This window comes from Dermacentor albipictus, chromosome 2 (assembly GCF_038994185.2).
Source record: "Dermacentor albipictus isolate Rhodes 1998 colony chromosome 2, USDA_Dalb.pri_finalv2, whole genome shotgun sequence".
NCBI lineage: Eukaryota > Metazoa > Arthropoda > Arachnida > Ixodida > Ixodidae > Dermacentor > Dermacentor albipictus.
In genome coordinates, this window is record NC_091822.1 from 186062246 (window position 1) to 186079361 (window position 17116).

General features: G+C 41.1%; 1 protein-coding gene across 1 annotated transcript; it reads right to left on the reverse strand.

The window, feature by feature from the left end:
* Positions 1-611: 611 nt before the first annotated feature.
* On the reverse strand, positions 612-16923 carry LOC139056369 (lisH domain-containing protein ARMC9-like). The gene is made up of 10 exons (XM_070534558.1): positions 16657-16923; positions 16238-16312; positions 14949-15042; positions 12846-12904; positions 12357-12467; positions 11907-11950; positions 10159-10274; positions 8878-9004; positions 1737-1927; positions 612-1226 (listed from the first exon to the last, which is right to left on the reverse strand). The coding sequence occupies exons 1-9, from the start codon at positions 16711-16713 to the stop codon at positions 1738-1740; spliced, it is 873 nt and encodes a 290-aa protein (XP_070390659.1). The 5' UTR covers positions 16714-16923; the 3' UTR covers positions 612-1226; position 1737.
* Between the last annotated feature and the right edge of the window lie 193 nt (positions 16924-17116).

Below are 17116 nucleotides of genomic sequence, written 5' to 3' on the forward strand. Positions count from 1 at the left end.
AACGCAAAATATCTCCCGAAATGAGTAAATCCAATTTCGGCATCCGTTTGCATTTCGAGATGCAAAGATGGCCGCCGAGGATCGCCAGCAATCCCACCGCCCAACCATAATCCAAGAGGGTAGGCACACCGAGGAGGCTGGAACAAATAATCCATTGTGATCTCTCTTTTTAATGGTTACAAGCACGTATAATCCGTCCAGCGGCGTCGAATGGTCTTGGCATGGCACCGCGACTGTACGCACCGACGGCCCGCGGTAATAAGAACACCGAAGTTCCTTTAACCTTCTTGGAACACAAAGACTGTTGCTCGAACATCACCGTGGCAGAATTGGGTTATGCGCCTGCGCACTGCGCACCGCCACGTTGGGCAACAGAGGGCGGGATTGGAGCGACCGCGCCGCCTCGCGAGGAAATGCAAAAACGCAAAGAAGGTTCATGGTGGCCAGGCGCCGCTCACCGCGTGCCAAAGTTGGCCAGAATCTTGCCGAGCAAGCCGTGCGCCTTGTCAAACCCCTCCAAAAGTATTAAATTTGGGGAAAATTATCTGCGGTCAGCTTTTCTTTATTAGGATTAGCTTTCCTCGACGTTTGCATGAATGTTCTTGTTTCGTTTGAAACGGTCGATCGTGCAAGCATCGTCATAACGTCGTTTAGTTTCGTTTTTAGCTACAAGTCAACCAAAGTGAAGCGAGCTGACATTTACGTCGTCCGTCTAATCAAAGTTTTTGCGAGTTCTCGTATACAGCAATTAAACGTCCAGTGCAGTCCTAAAGAATATGAAACCCGCCTCATGATCTACTCGCTGACACATTTAGCATTTAATAATGGTCTTCCTGGAATTGCTATTGCACATGCCGTTGTATTTGAATAGAATGAGAGTTTAGCTTAACGTGTCACATGAAATAATTAAACCCTGAATGACACATCAGCTCTCAGGCCGTCCTTGCAAGTTGCGTGTAAAAATACCATAAGCACAAGGAAATGCACGTATACTTGGAACACTGCATACAAGAATTTTAGTAATTGAGGCCTCCGGAAACGCTTACCCAGTAGCTTGTCGGTCGACCAAATGACAGGCATTGACAATTAAACTGTACACGAGCTTTATTGAACAGCAGATATTTAACATAAAGATGAAAATAGGGTTCTTTTTTCTCGCTCTCTCTATCTCTTGAGGGGGACTGGAACGCAGTTAGCAGGATTTCTTTCTAGGAATGCTGTTCATTCTGAAATGACAAAAACGAAATTTATAAGCGAGTCAGCATTTTTTTCATTAATTGAAAAATTGAACCTCGTTAATATGATATTCGTTATAAGCATTTACTCGCTACATGGTGTTATTGGCAAGAAACATTCAAGATTTACTTCGTGATATCCAATAATTCATAATATCACTGCAGCTGTGTTCATTATATCAATATTCAACTATGTTGCGGCAGCTATCATGGGTTTGATGCAAGTTCACATATCCACGTAGTTGAAACAAACTTGTGACATAAGTGCTGGCTTTGCATGGAATCAATAATTCAAGCAATCACTAGTTTTCTATGTGGTATATCATAGGTGAAGAAAAGATATTTAAAGATTCAGAACAGCTTGATGGGCATTAGCCCCAATTTCCCTCTCAAAACAAAATTACTAAACAGCACAATAAAATATTTCACAGAGGTCCTCACTACAAGCACTACCTTCAAGGTAGCCTTACACTACTGATGTACGTATGCACCCTAGCTGACCTCAATCTGTGCTGTACGCTGGACGGACTGAGGAAGTGTTGCCTCTGGATGGGGTACTGGCAGGGCTTCTCCGCAAGGACTGTGAGCTGGTCGGTGTGGAGTCCACTCTACTTGAGCTGCCACCACCGCTGGGCTCGGGTGTGCGTGGAATCTTGGGTCTCGAACTGAATGCTACGCTGTACTCCTGCATGCTAAAAGCACCAAAGTTACAGCCACCATACGATTATGTTCAGCAGAAATCCACAAGGCAGCTGGAAGGCGCGTCATCAATCTTCTGCTGCTTAAAGCGCCACAAGATAAACAAAGTTGGGAGTACAAATAAAGAACAAGGAAAAGAGACAACCACAATTGCTACCTGAAAAAAAAAAAATGTTTTGCAGGTAAGAAAAGAAAGCAATGTCACCCCATCTAACTCACATGTTTTCTTTGCTTGGTGTTGTCTGATATGCTACTTAGGTTGTTTCTTTTCGTGTGCACACAGATTAATCGGAAGTGGTAGAAAATCAGTAGGTTACCAATAACTGTATCAGCCTGCTGAAAATTTATTAATTAATCAGTTAATTAATTATTCTGTATATTTGTCAGACCCTAAGAGTCAAGGAAAGTGGGTCCAAGAGACACAGAAATTATTACTGCGTACCATTAACGGGAACAAAATTAAATATTTACACAATAGCCAAATTACAAAATTATATATATTTGGTTGAGTTGCGTGGGACGTTTCTGAAATTCTGGTGGTCTGTTATACAGTACGTATAGTTGCAATGCTGTGTTGCCTTGAACGCAGATTTTCACCTAGCAAACCACAAATATCCACTGGATCTACCACAAAAGACCAAATATCCTACATTTAACGACGTCTAGCCCACGTGTATGAAATGTTCCATTAGTACATGACAGTGAAGGGTCATCCAAGGGACGTCGAATCGCTTTGTGATTTGGGCATCCCTTGCACACCCACGGCTTCCGCGCATTGCTCGTACATTGCGCGTTGTGACTATATGAACGCACCATGCCGCAGAAATACAAGCAAATTGTCTCTAATGCCTAACGATGGGATGCTGGCAGAGGAAGAGGTGCGCTGTTGGCTGTTACAGCACTGTGCCAGGGCGTTTACTTTGTTTTCCTCATCAGCATCACTATGCAAGTTCGAGATCCTACGAGAAGGAGAACGTGTTCCTGAATGGCGAAATACCCATTTGTTCATTTTGAAAATGTCCAGTTTGCAGCGTTAAAGCCCAGAACTTCAGTTATGACCGCATTTATTTTTCGCAACATGGTTCATCATCATCATCAGCAGCAGCCTATTTTATCAGTGATTTTATGTCCACTGCAGGACGAAGGCGTCTCCCTACCACGGCGACGGAGGGGAGCGCGCGCATCGAAGCACCCTACTCCCTGCGATCTCCCCTGTCCTGCGGACTCCAACTAGCATCCGCGAATTTCCTAATTTCATCACCTCACCTAGTCTTCTGCCATCCTCGACTGCGCTTCCCTTCTCTTGGTACCCATTCTGTAATCCTAATGGTCCACCGCGGTTATCTAACCTGCGCATTACATGACCTGCCCAGCTCCATTTATTTCTCTTAATGTCAATTAGAATATCGGCAATATCTGTTTGCTTTCTGATCCACACAACTTTCTTCCTGTCTCTTAACGTTACGCCTAACATTCTTCGTTCCATCGCTCATTGCGCCTTCCCTAACTTGTTTTCGAGCTTCTTTGTCAGTCTCCAAGTTTCTGCCCCATACGTCAGCGCCGGTAAAATGCATTGATTGTACACCTTTCTTTTTAATGATAATGGTAAATTTCCAGCCAGGATCTGACAATTTCTGCCGAATACGCTCCAACCCATTTTTATTCATTTTTGTATTTCCTTATCATTATCAGGGTCCCCTGTAAGTAATTGACCTTGGTAAACGCACTCCTTCAAAGACTGTAGAGGCTGACTGACGATCCTGAACTCTTGTTCCTTTGTTCGGCTATTCATCGTTCTCTTTGTCTTCTGCATATTAATCTCAACCCTACTCTTATACTCTCTCTGCCAGGCTCCTCAATCATTTGCTGCAACTAATCTCCAGTGTTGCTGAACAGGACAATGTCATCTGCAAATCGATGGTTGCTGAGATATTCGCCGCCAATACTTACTCCTAAGCCTCCCCAGTTTAATGGCTTGAATATTTCTTCCACTATTCACCCAGTGAAGAGATTGGAGCATTGGAGAGATTGCGTCTCCTTGTCTGACCCATTTCTTTATAGGTATATCTTTCTACTTTTCTCGTGGAGAATTAAAGTATCTGTGGAATCTCTATATATAATTTCCAAAATATTCACGTAAGCGTCCTATACTCCTTGATTATGTAATGTCTCTATGACCGCTGGTATCTCCACTGAATCAAATGCCTTTTCGTAATCTATGACCGCCAATAGAGAGGCTGATTGTACTTAGCGGATTTCTCGATTACCTGATTGATGACACAGATGTGATCCATTGTAGAGTATCCCTTCCCGAAACCTGCCTGTTCCCTTGGTTGACTTAAGTCCACTGTTGCCCTTATTCTATGGGAGATTATCTTGGTCAATATGTTATATAATACTAGAAGTAAGCTAATGGGCCTATAATTTTTCAATTCTTTAACGTCTTCCTGTTTGTGGATTACCATAATGTTCCCATTCTTCCAGTTCTCTGGGACCCTTGAAGTCGACAGGCTAGTTTTTTCGAGCATTATGTCTCCTCCAACCTTGACTAAATCGACTGGCAGTCCATCTTCTCCTGCCGCTTTTCCTCGTTTTATGTCTTGCAAGGCCCTCCTAACTTCATTGCTCTGCGCGGTGTAAGAATATTATATTTATTCTTACAAAGTAAGCCTCTGTATATAACCTGTTCATTACTACTTCGAATGGAGGTATCCTGGCTGCTTTGGGTGCTATGCAAGTCAGTATAGAATTCTTCCGCTGCTTTTACTATATCTTCTAGATTGCTGATGATATTATCCTGCTTATCTTTCAGTGCATACTTTCACCAATTTCGCAAGACCTCCGCACGCACTGTTTGACACCGGGCGTTGAAAGCCAGAACTTTCGATTTCGGTTACGTCATTTTGTTTCTCACATATAACCATTTTATGTTTCAGTTATATTTATTAGTACAGTGCTAAAAATATAATTTTTAACTTGCTGATATATTACGAAAGATTACAAAGAAAATAGATGCTTGAACTCGCAATATCGTTGACTTCACATCGCCACTAACGTCAATTCAGCGCGCGCAGCGCGCGCCTGACGCCGACGCAAGTGCAGGGTAACCATATGGGGTAAGTTCCCGCGCTGAGCCATAGAATAAAGAACCAGCGTGGAATGTGCTGCATCAGACTTTTCTACTCTTGTTCGGTTGACCAAAGGACGTATATATTAGGCAGAACTTTACAGTTGCGTACTGGAATATAGAGCGGGGCCTCTGACTAATTTGTGGGACGTTTGTTCGCCTTGCGGAGCACTTATAAAAATGTCCTGAGGGCAACGTCTTGATTTTCAAACATGTTTGTATCGCTTGGTTTCTAGCGCTCCTCCTCAACTGTTAGATATAGTTCTCGTTTGCAATGCTTATTTCTAAGTATTTGGTCGCGCTATGTGTTTGGCACTTTTCTGGTATGACGAGCTAACTGTCCATCTTGGGATTCTGCTGGTGCGAATGTTCTTTTAGTATATTGCTACCTGCGTACTGCGTGTTACTTTTGGACGATGCGCGCGGGCGCCTTGACGAAGACGAATTGCTCCTGAGGCACGTAGCAATATATTCTTTAAGATAGCTAGAAAGTACTCGCTTTCTATCTTGATTCTTACGGGTGCTGACATGCACTCCATGCACTTTTGGTAATTCATTAGTATGTGATATTATTTCCTACCAATCAGTTTTACTGTTTTATAATATAATTGTGGCATTGTGACTTCATTTTCTGAATGTTAACGCCATTTTCTCATTACATTTGTTTTAGTGAAGCTGAATTTTCAAGAATTTTTTATTGAAGTTCTATATCTTCTTTTACATCCACGTTTACCTGTTTGTATCAGTTAGAACTTGCAATGAAAATTTTCGTACATGTGCCTGGCTGGTGGCCGATCGTCTTTGTAATAAAGCTTTATCAATTGTATAAATAAAAAGTAACATCGATATGACATTGTGAGTCTCCCTTGTGTGCTTTACCTAGTGCTTATTGAACTCATTTTCTTCATGTAGCCATTGCAGGATTTTTAATAATTCATCATGATCAAAATACAGATGTATGAGTTTGCGAGCCTGTTTTCCACGTTTTGATGAGCGCTAGAACAATATATAACAAGAAAAATACCTCATGAGTGTTTGAATTTATATTTTGACATTTACATGTTCGTACGTTAACAAAACATTTCAAACAAGGTCACCAGCTACTTGCCGACAACGGTGGAGTGTGTTGCCGAAGCATAACTAAAGGTACAGTGCATGCCATTGGTCAGTCATTGTGCACATGCGTTGGCATGTGGTTCTTGCCCAGAGTGCAGAGCTGCTCGCTCCACTGGGATAAACGTTGCCTGTATTTTGTCCGAAAGTTGTTTTCTTGTCCCGCCGCGGCAGTGTCATTCCTACCTGGCAGTAGACTGTTATGGTGGCTAGCACCATCGCCACATCTGCAGGATGATACAGCTGGCACGTGCCCAGTTTCCTAATGTGCGTTCCTTTGCTTTTGTTTCCACCATCAAAGTTGCCAGTGTCTAATCATAATTTGAACAGCACCAAAAATTTATTACACTGGAGGAGCCACCTTAACACTAATCACAGGTAGCAATGGCACTGAAGTAGCGGGATGATAACACAAGCTTCAAACAAAATACAGGTGATGTAATCGCAGTAGGACAAGCGTCACCGCGCTCTGCGTCGAAACCACGTGCGCATGCATGTGTACAGTGATGGCAGGCTGACACCGCACACTGTGCTTTCAGTTATGCTTCGGCCACATGCTCTGCTGTTTGCATTTCATTATAGTGTGAACAAGGTAAGATCCATTAGATGTTCTATGGACCTCCTGCATCCCTAACATGAACAGTAGAGGTCACTTATGTCCAGGTGCGATATCCTTTCAACACTACAGCAACGTGATTGGGATGGGACTTAGATTATCTGTGGTACATATTTGTAATGTTGTTTGGAGAAATATAGATATCTGTAGGATGTGTGCAATGTCTAAAACATGATGTTCTATGGACATCTATGAGACAAATGGTTCACTGAGCATTCATAAGAGAAGTGCTTACGTCTATACATTTCTCGCTAATTAATGAAACATACTGAAGAGCAATAATTTGAACTGTTTCTGTAGCGTAACATTTAGTCAAGTTCACTCAGGGGGAAGCTTAACCTAGGGAGCACCTCTAAATACATGTGAACGGAGGAATAATCTTTCTTGGCATCCACTGCAGTCAATTTCACCAGGTTTATGGCATTTAAAGAGGCCCTAAAACAGTTTTTGAGCATGGTATGAAAACATTGCTGATCTGTAGAAGATGTTCCTATTAAAATGTGAGCCAAATGTTATCGCACTGCATGCAGCAGGGAATTTACAATCTTTTGCCTAAAACTGAAAAATTGCTTGTTCTTGCCTCCACAAAGTCATGCAGCAGCATCGCAAGCAACGATGCCCACCAACAGCTATTGGGTAATTTCGTGATTGCGAGAACATTCTCAGTAATACTATTATTGATAATTTTCTGTTAAATAAATGAAATGTATACGTATGCAATTTTAAATAGACAGCAAAATTATTTCATTTTCGCACTGCCAGTCTACACATGACTGTTATGCGTAACTATGCCTGCTGCATGTGACCTCCAAGATAGCAGTGGCATGCTGCGTAGCTTAGTCTACTGCGGCCACCACGGGATGGCACAATGAGCCCTTTTGCTGCAAGATGCTCAAATTTTTGATGGGGCTTTACCCTCATGGCTTGTCCCCTGTCGAGCTTCCAGTGTGCTGGTGGAGATGAAAGGAGAGGAAAAGCCGCGCATCAGAGCGAGAACTGTCTAACTCTGCTTATACTTGAAGTATTTGAAAAAAAGCATTGTGGCGAGAGATTTGTGCGGCAACATATTTAATAGTGAAATCATTGTATGTTAGAAAAATGTTCCAGGTCCCCTTTAAGGGACATAGATTAGCAATCAACCAATTGTAGGCAGTAGATCTTTTATTTATGCTGTGAAATTTTTAATAAAGATTGCTGAAGTCAGAAATTTTTGTAAGCTGAAGCATCAGGTTTACAACTGTTCAAACCAGTCACATAAAGTGAAACCACAAATATATAAATTACATAGTTATTTTTGGGCTTCAAAAGAATTATCTGGGTTTTGAATAATTGCTGTCTCATACAAATGTAATGCAGCTAAGAAACAAACAGAAAATGGCATCAAGTGATCCTGATAACCTCCTGAAAGCTAACAGTCCGGGACATCCCAGGAGCATCCCTTTTTGTATCACAAATTGGTATGTTCTCCTACTGTAAATGGGACGTCCCTGGGATGTCCTGAACTAGCAAATTGGACGTCCCACTGAAGCCTTTAGGATTCTTTAGGATGTCTTTGTGGCATCTGGAATTTGTTGAAACATTTAAAGCAGGGGGGCAGGGGAGTGTGTGTGTGTGTGTGTGTGTGTGTGTGTGTGTGTGTGTTTGTGTGTGTCTGTGTAATTACACTATTCTGAGATATACCAATAATTAACATACATGACTGTTTTCAGAGTCCAATGACAATGAAACAATTTCACTTTAACTGTAAGCTAAATGATCATATCTGTCTTGCTTTACACAATTTAACGGTTAGAGCTTTTAGAATTTGATATCTGTGCAGAGTACAGAGTTTAAACATTGCACTTGAATTGTGTAAATCTGCATATTTCGGGCAGCTGAAAAAATTGAAAGCAGTAAATTCTAATTCTGCATCCTACAACTGATAGAATTTAGCTTTCACTCTTAAATGCAACAAAATTTATTCAAGTTGGTCTGGTGGTCATCTAGTCGGAGCTTTTCTGGCATTTCAGTGTATTTGAACATAGAAAGCAGAGTTGGCCCCAAACTCTTCAACAACGGCATAAGCAATGTAAATGAATTGTGCCTACTTGAGTCCATTTGCTTTGTCACTGTTAGGGGCAGCCTGGCCAGCTGCTGCCACGACTACCTTTTCTTCACCCGTTAGCTGCTTCACCAACTTGGAGGCTTGTTCATCAACAGGGGGTGCTGTAAACTCTGCAAAAGGTTTACAGTATGCAACGTACACTGACCAGAAGCGCTTGGATATGAAGTGGACAGAAGCATCAAACGGTCTGCATTCGAGATAAGCAAGAGAAGTTTAGAGTATTAGTGGAAAAAAAGCAGGGAGAAGGTTGGTTATGTACCACCATAGGTAGTGGTACAGGGTAGATAGAGAAGTCTTGAGGAAAAGAAAAAGAAATTAGAGATGTATACAAAAAAGCTGGGATGGAAAGCATGTATAGCATACCTAATTAAATGAAGTAGGCTAGGGGACCATTTGTCAACACCCGTTTTAAAGGGGGTGCCAATAAATCATCATCATCAAGAGCAAATCAACTGCCCTTGAGGAGGGTGTCGTAGCCAGTCTGTCGGCTACACATATATGTCAGCACAAGCACCGTGCATGTCAGTCAGGGCAAATCAGTTTATTTCCTCAAATGTTCTTTCTCTTCAACTCAAATTATGGGTTTTAGCATTCCAAATCAATGCACATACTATGAGAGGCACGTAGCTGGGGATTTTGGATTAATATCGACCATCTTGGGTTCTTTAATGTGAATTTAAACCTTAATACATGAGCATTTGTGTATGCAGCCGCTGTGGCTGAGAATCAAACCTCTGACTTCGTGCTCAGCAGAAGACTGCCATAGCCACTGTAGCAGGTAAAGAATCTTTCTAAAATGATATGGCAGAAGGCACAAGATGACAAGCAAGGTTAAATTTTTTCATGCACGTCCCTAAGTCTTCCAAGTCTGAAAAATGAAATGAGCCTTTGGATTCCAAGAACATGGATGATTAAATAACTGAAGGAATACAGAAGATTTTCTGACCTGGCTGAGGCTGATTACCAGATTACTCTGTCTGTCTCCCCCGCATGCATACATGCGTGTGCGTGCATGCACACACATGCATGCACACACACACATACATGCATACACCAGGTTCAACGCTCCCTTCCATTTCAGTGTTTATTGTCTAAATGGAAGTTACCATCTGTGAAGACAAGTAATTATGACAGTTTTCTTTTTAAAATCAAGCACTCAAGAAGTACTGTAGTTGTTCATTAACCCACGGACTAGCTGTCATGCGAAAGCTTTCTAAATATTCACTCCCTTGTTTAGTCACCGTAGCACATGTTAAGCTCTTACCGACAGTTTCAGTGTGAATTGCCTGGGAAGAGTCGATTTCATCAGACTGGGATGTCTCTGGGGCGTTCACTGTGGTCTCTTCTAAGGATTGGTCAGGGGAAGACTCTTCGAGCCTACTAAATAGCAACGAACAAGACATCTATTCAAGTTGTCAAACAACCAGAGTCCCACAATTAAGACAGATCTCCCATGTCAGCAGAATTTCCTGCACAACTTAGAAACCCAAAAGCACCTAATCATTGTACAACAAAAGCTTCTTTTTTTAAATGTGTATGCATGTGTACAGGGATTGGTGACACAACTACAGCATGGCCTTTCTCTCCACAGTTGGCTGATCTGATCTTGACTGGGTGAGGTGCGTCGGCACTGCAAGAATCAGGAGAATGTGACGAAAGCGGGCATCATGATGATGAAAAATATAAAGGATGTATTCACTTCATTGGTACATGGTTGCAACTATCTGAGTCTCGAGCGGTGCTGGTTAACATGGGGGCCAGGACGGCCTTAAATAACCTCTCGCATACAGCCGTTACAATCGGTGAAGAGGTCCCCACTGAAAGGGCCATTAACGTGTGGTCGCTTGGTAGTGAAGTCTGCTTGGGGTTGTGCCCATGGAGGTGTCGGTGCCTGCATGTTTAGTGCAGCCTTGTGTCCCCTTGCCAAGTTGTGAGGTCAGTAGTTGTGGCCTCCTCCCCTTCGTGGCCTGCTGGTTACCTGTGTCAGCTCAGGACCTGGCTGGGGCCAGAGGGGTGGTACTTTTTCGGGGAGGAGGGCAATTACCACGACACTGGAAAGTGAGCTGGAGTATTTCCTACATCTGAGAGGTCGAATTCTAAGCCGATTGTAACATTGCCAACAAGAAAACAATAAAAACCACAGCATTACATATGCAAAGTATAAACGATTCATGAAGAGAATATGGTGATCGTTGCCACATTGCTTCACACACAGCTATGAATCATCAGCCTACGATGTGTCCATTGCAGGACGAAGGCCCCTCCCTACAATCGCCAGTCACCGCTGCATGGACCCGGCTGACCCAATCGTATGCCTGCAAATTTTATATAATTCTGTCCCTCCACTTAGTTCTCTGCTGTCCTCAACTGCACTTTCTGTAACTCTAATAGACCACTGGTAACCTGCCCTATGCATTACATTGCTGCCCAATTCCTATTTCTTCCTTTTAATCTCAACTAGAATATCAGTTACCCCTGTTTGCCCTCTAACATACACTGCTGCCCTCCTCTCTCTGAATATTACGCCTGTCGTGTTTTATTCCATTGCTTGTTTTGCAGACTTTGGCTTCCAACATACTGCACCATTACCAATAAAATGTAGTGATTATACATTTCATCTTTAAAAGATAAAGGTAAGCTGCTAGTGAAAACGTTAAATTGCCTGCCATGTGCAGGGTTGTCCAATATGAAAGGGATCACCGGATTTGAGTTCAGAGCCGCCAATTTTCCTTGTGTGTGCTTGTAATAAGAAAAAGTTCCATGAGAAGGGTTTTTCAACAGGAGAACCACATAACATATAGCAGTGAGTGAGGTTCTGACTTGCAGAAATTGCAGTTCAGACACAGATGAGGTGTTCCATTTTATATTGGACAACGGTTTACATAACAAATATGATGACTGTTCAGGTCCTGATGTTCAATCATGTGCCTGATACCACAGCGACTGGCAAATGCATTACATTTTTTGTCATCTGTGCATGATCATAAAAAGTTGGGGTGCTTACACACTTACCTTGATACTGTTAATGCTCGTTGTGAAACAGTGTCCTGGTTCTCCTGAAATCAATTCATCAGATGAGAAAGATTCGAAACCACATCTGAGATTGCATAAACCACTTTGATTCTGGCAAAATATACTTTCCAGCGCATTCATCTGTAATACAGCTGCACATTTTGCACGGAATACCAGGATGTCAGGTGAAAGCCATACTAAGCAATCGCATGTCTCACAGCTCATCCCTCCAACTCCATTAATGGACTACTGAAGCGAGTGTGACTATTAGTGTTTGCAGAGAGACTAAACAATGCTGTCTTCCTGTCCCTTAGCATTATGCCTATACTTTTTCATTCCATAGCTCGTTGCATGGTCTTTAGCTTGTTCTCAAGCTTCTTTCAAATGTTTGGCTCCTTCTTGGGCCAGTATTTGAAATATTAGAAATAGGGTCAATGAAAAGTCACATACTTCTTCATAAAAGACTTTCAAGAGCTGGTCACCATACATCTGGTGGGGCAATGCTTGCACAATGTCATCCATGTCGAGTTCTGGCTCTGGCTCCGACTCTTCCTGTGAATCCTGCATGCAGCATGGACAATTGTCAATGCAGTAAAATGTTCAGATGGGCTATGGTCTGTTCAGATCCATGTTCAGCCCTGACTGTGATACATTTTTTGCGACTAGTGCAAAAGAAAGAATGTACTCACAGAAAAGGTTTCTTGGTTGACATCAAGTTAATCAGAGACAAGAATTTTGCAAATTTCACAAAATATTTATTTTTACAGAGCCACACAACACACCCGACTTGACAGCCTCTCCTCTTATTACTGTCATCAGAAATACTGGTGTTATTGTTCCCTTACTCATTGAGGCATGTGAAGGTGTTTACACTAAAGAGATAAAAATATTGTGGCCATTATGTAGAGACTAGTATGAAGGTGAAATATAAAGAATTACCTCGTCGTCCTCGTCATCCTCACACAGGGGATCAACAATGCCATCATTGACATTTGCATCTATAAGGTTAGACGCATAAAAGTACAATTAAAGCATGCTAGGCTTTGCAACTTCAAGCAAAAAAAATAAAAATAAAAATAAAATAAAATAAAATACAAAATGTTAGGGCTAAGTCCTTACAGTTTTGGGTTTTCCTGTGGGAATATGCAAGACGAAAAATTTTGCCAGTAGTCCACAACAGTGACTATCTGAATACAGGGGAACAGGGAAATGCTCATCTTGGCAACTGCTGGACTGATGTTGATTAGGTTTATAGATTTATATAAAATTTTCATTGCAGTTAAAAGATAAAATAAGTCTTGTACTTGTATGAAGTAGATCTTCAGTTTATGCCACTAATCTTTTTTTTTTAAATTTCAGAACTTAACGCAAATATTGAGTTTACAACTGTGTAACTCAGCAATAAATCAACATTCTGTTAAGTACATGTAAAAATACATCTAAAGTGGGCAAACTTAATTGATGTATTTTACTCCACTCTGAAATACACAGCTAATTTGTGAGAAGGACTTCTGCAAAACACTCATAAACATTGTAACATTTTCACTTAGGCTGTAAATTCATATATCACATTTGTCTAATTTAAATGCTATTACAAATGCAGTTTACACAACTGCAATATCTATTTTTGGTGCAGAGTTACAGACTTGAAAACATTATGCTTCTATTTTACTGAAACTTGCTGATTTTGGCACTTTTTGTTAAAAGTATGAGATTCGAAATCAATATTTTGCTTCCTACAGTTACTACAATTAAAATTTTTCTCTCAAATGCAACAAATTTCATTCAAATCTGTCCAGCAGTTGTATAATGAAAGCATTTGTGCATTTTACTTCTGTAGTTAAACCTCAGTGTAATGAAGTCGTTAAAATTGGCCATATTTTTATATCAAAATTTTGTGACAATAATATCTGGAATTGCAGTACGGTTGCCAATAAATTTTTCTTACCTGGAAAATTTTCTGAGTTATCGGGAAATAGGAAAACGCAAATTTGAATTATAAAAAGATTAATTTTGCTGAATTTGAGAGTCGGTGACAAAAGATTCAGTTTCTTGCCGTACCACCGATATATTCATGTCGGTAATATGAAGCGATGCCAGCCATGCTTTTGCCTCGTCCTCGTGGTTGAAAGTGTCTCCATGCAGTTGGACATGCTATCATGAAAGGCGCCAGCAGCGGGAATCGCCCATGCTTTATCTGCCTCTCTCTTCAACCCGTCTCGGAAACTCGAGATTTACAAAACCTCCAGTACTAAACACGCAGAAAGGCAGCGCACGTGATGCTACACCATCTCATCACGCCCCAGCTCTTTGTGCACACGGCAGATTACCTCTAAAGCAGGACACATGAATAGCGATGCGCAGCCACGGCTGCTCTAAAATAGAGTTAACCTGCCCCCCGCTAATTCTGCCCCCGGCTGGCCCTAGCCTTGCACGCGTTTGATTGAGTCATGGTGAGCTTGCTCCTCTCCCTCCGTCCCCACTTGCTCACGTGGGAAGACGATGCTCATCAAGCCACAACTGTTCTCTGCTAACCTTCGTATGTTTTCACTCGCAACCAAAGCATACAGTGCGCTGGGCTTGATATGATCTTATCGTACTTGGACTTTAAATGGAACATCTGAAGCTGTTCCGCTTCAATGGTCGCACTTGGTCGCGCGATTTGAGAGGTGCATTCACAAGCAGGCGCTTGTAATTCAACCATTTGACTGTCTGCATCTGTGGAAGTTTCCATTTATTCTCGGTATCTCTTTGCAGCGGCAGTAAAATGTCGTTATATTGAAATCGTCTATAAAACACTTTGTTCTACTGAGGTTATAAATAGATAATGATCTATTGACAAGAATTTATAAAGGTTAAATACTTTGCTACATCGGTAATTTCATAATATTGAAGTGCGTTATATTGAGGTTTAACTGTATCTGAACAGGAAAATTGGAGTCGGCTCCGAGTTGAAGCTTCCTTTTACGACAAACTTAACTAGTCTGCACATTTCTCAAAGGCAACAGTTCACACGAATTCGCCAAGCACTTGAGCACAAACCTGAGGAAAGGAGTCTCTCACAAACTTGGTCCACCTGATGTTGCACATCAGGTGATGAGAGGAGTTTTATTTTCTGCAAGCTTGCTTCCAGTCCCTGACATAAAAGCCCAGCAAACAAAAGTCACGAAAGGATGCAGTACCAGAATCAACAGAGTGCATTAAAAAGATAAATTGAAACTGTAATAATGATTGCATTCAACCGCACCGAAAGTTGGGCAGATTGATACATATTCATGGCCGGAACAATGAAGTCAATGCAAGAAAGGATGCAGACTTGTCTTGTCCTTTCTCTGGCCCTCTGTCCATGTCCTTTCTTGATCTGCCTTCACTACTTCAGTCATAACAATAACCTATAATCAATAAAGGTATTCACAAAAATACACACACATATAGCATGATGATCCCTGAAATAAAATAGTACTGCTGGCTGCCATTCTTAATATTTATGTAAATGTTCTTTTAATAATAATAATAATAATAATAATAATAATAATAATAATAATAATAATAATAATAATAATAATAATAATAATAATAATAATAATAATAATAATAACCTTTATTCATAGAAACAAGTGGTACAAAGTGCCAAGGCATTAGGAAAAAAGTTGCTACAGAAGCAACTTGACTGGTCCTAATAACCAGAAGGTCCAAAAGGCAGCAGACAGCAAGGAGCGAGAAAAAAAAAGAAGAAAATGAAAGGAAAAGAGGAACAACGAAAATGGAGAAAGGAAAGAGTAATGGCATGTAGTACATAGATCTCACTTAAACAATTTGCGTCACACATGAAAACAGCTCAGGAAAAACAAATAATATAGATATATAGATACACAAAACTCTTAAGAAAAACATTAGGTACATGGTTAAACCCAATTAATTCTTGGGGCAGTAGAAATTATACAGGTCTCTGCCAGAACAATTTCTGTCAAGGAGGCTGTCAACCAAAATTCAGCAAAGCTCTGTTGATGAGCAAATGTGTGACATGATATGGAAGCTGCCCATGTCACACATTTTGCAGGCAACATGCTCACGTTCATTTTGTGACTACGCAACATTATCTTATTCTCCATTCAAATGCTTCCTACTTTGCTTGGAGCAGGGATGCCAGTAATTGTGAACACAGAGTTTGAAAGGCATCAAATATACTGTTGTAGATATTTCTGGCAGTATTTCTGGCAATTTTTGTCTGTATGATTCAATCAAGATTTGAAACAGAAGCGGCTCCCTGCAATGTTTGTAACAGAGCTTACAGCCCTCAAGTGACACTACAGGCCGGAAGACATACACACCATTTGAACAGCGATGCTACGGAATTCCGAATCGCACAGCAGACTGTACAGTGCACCATTCAAGTAAGGCACAATCTGGAAACACATGAGAATGACTTCAGGCTTTGTAACTCTTCCACTATATCATAAAATGCAGTGGATGATTGCAACAGAAATAAAAGGATGCTGACTTGCAGTAGCTTAGTTTTAGACTTTACCAGCACCCAATGCAAAGCAATAGAGCCAATTTACATGCAACAAAACACCAACACAGATGCCCTTAGAGTCGTGTCCCTGCACTAAGCATCATTTCCTGCAGTTACAATAAGAAAAAAAAAAAAGCTTTATGCTAACTTCCCTGCATGTCTGATACAGCAGCATCCATTGACCAGAACAAAAAATATCTGTGAAGCAAGGTGCTCAGGAGTTTATAATGATACCTCTGCATTCTTGTGTTCAAGCAGCTTCTTGGCAATGTCAATCACAGAGGTGCTCATTTTCCTGCAGTGTTGCTTTGCTGCAAAGCCAGGATAAACACACTTTGGAAATAATGTAAGAGGTGGATTGGGGTTAACAGCAGCAAAGGACTACATATGAGGTGATGACAGGCAAAGGAACATTGGTCTTGCTGAAGAAGAGCGAAATGTTTTTCGAAGTAAACACATATACTGTTTTCGTTGAAGTGCATATATAAGTGGTGATTACAAAATTTTGATGTATGACAATTAACTAGTCCAGGAAGGCAAGAACATATAGTACAGGATTCCAAGCAATGTGAATTTCTGCATTCACAGCTAGTGTTGTATGTAGCATAAAGACAAGCATTCAGATACTACTACAGACACATAAATCCACAATTGTTATGCAGTGTTTTAATTGACGTGCTGCAGACGTAAATTT

Coding starts and splice junctions, on each gene's coding strand:
- LOC139056369 (XM_070534558.1), bottom strand. CDS start 16,713: ATGAGCACCTCTGTGATTGACATTGCCAAGAAGCTGCTTGAACACAAG. Junction 9,005..10,158: donor AATTCACACTGAAACTGTCG/GTAAGAGCTTAA, acceptor AACCTTTTGCAG/AGTTTACAGCACCCCCTGTT. Junction 1,928..8,877: donor GACAAAGCAAATGGACTCAA/GTAGGCACAATT, acceptor TGGTGCTTTTAG/CATGCAGGAGTACAGCGTAG.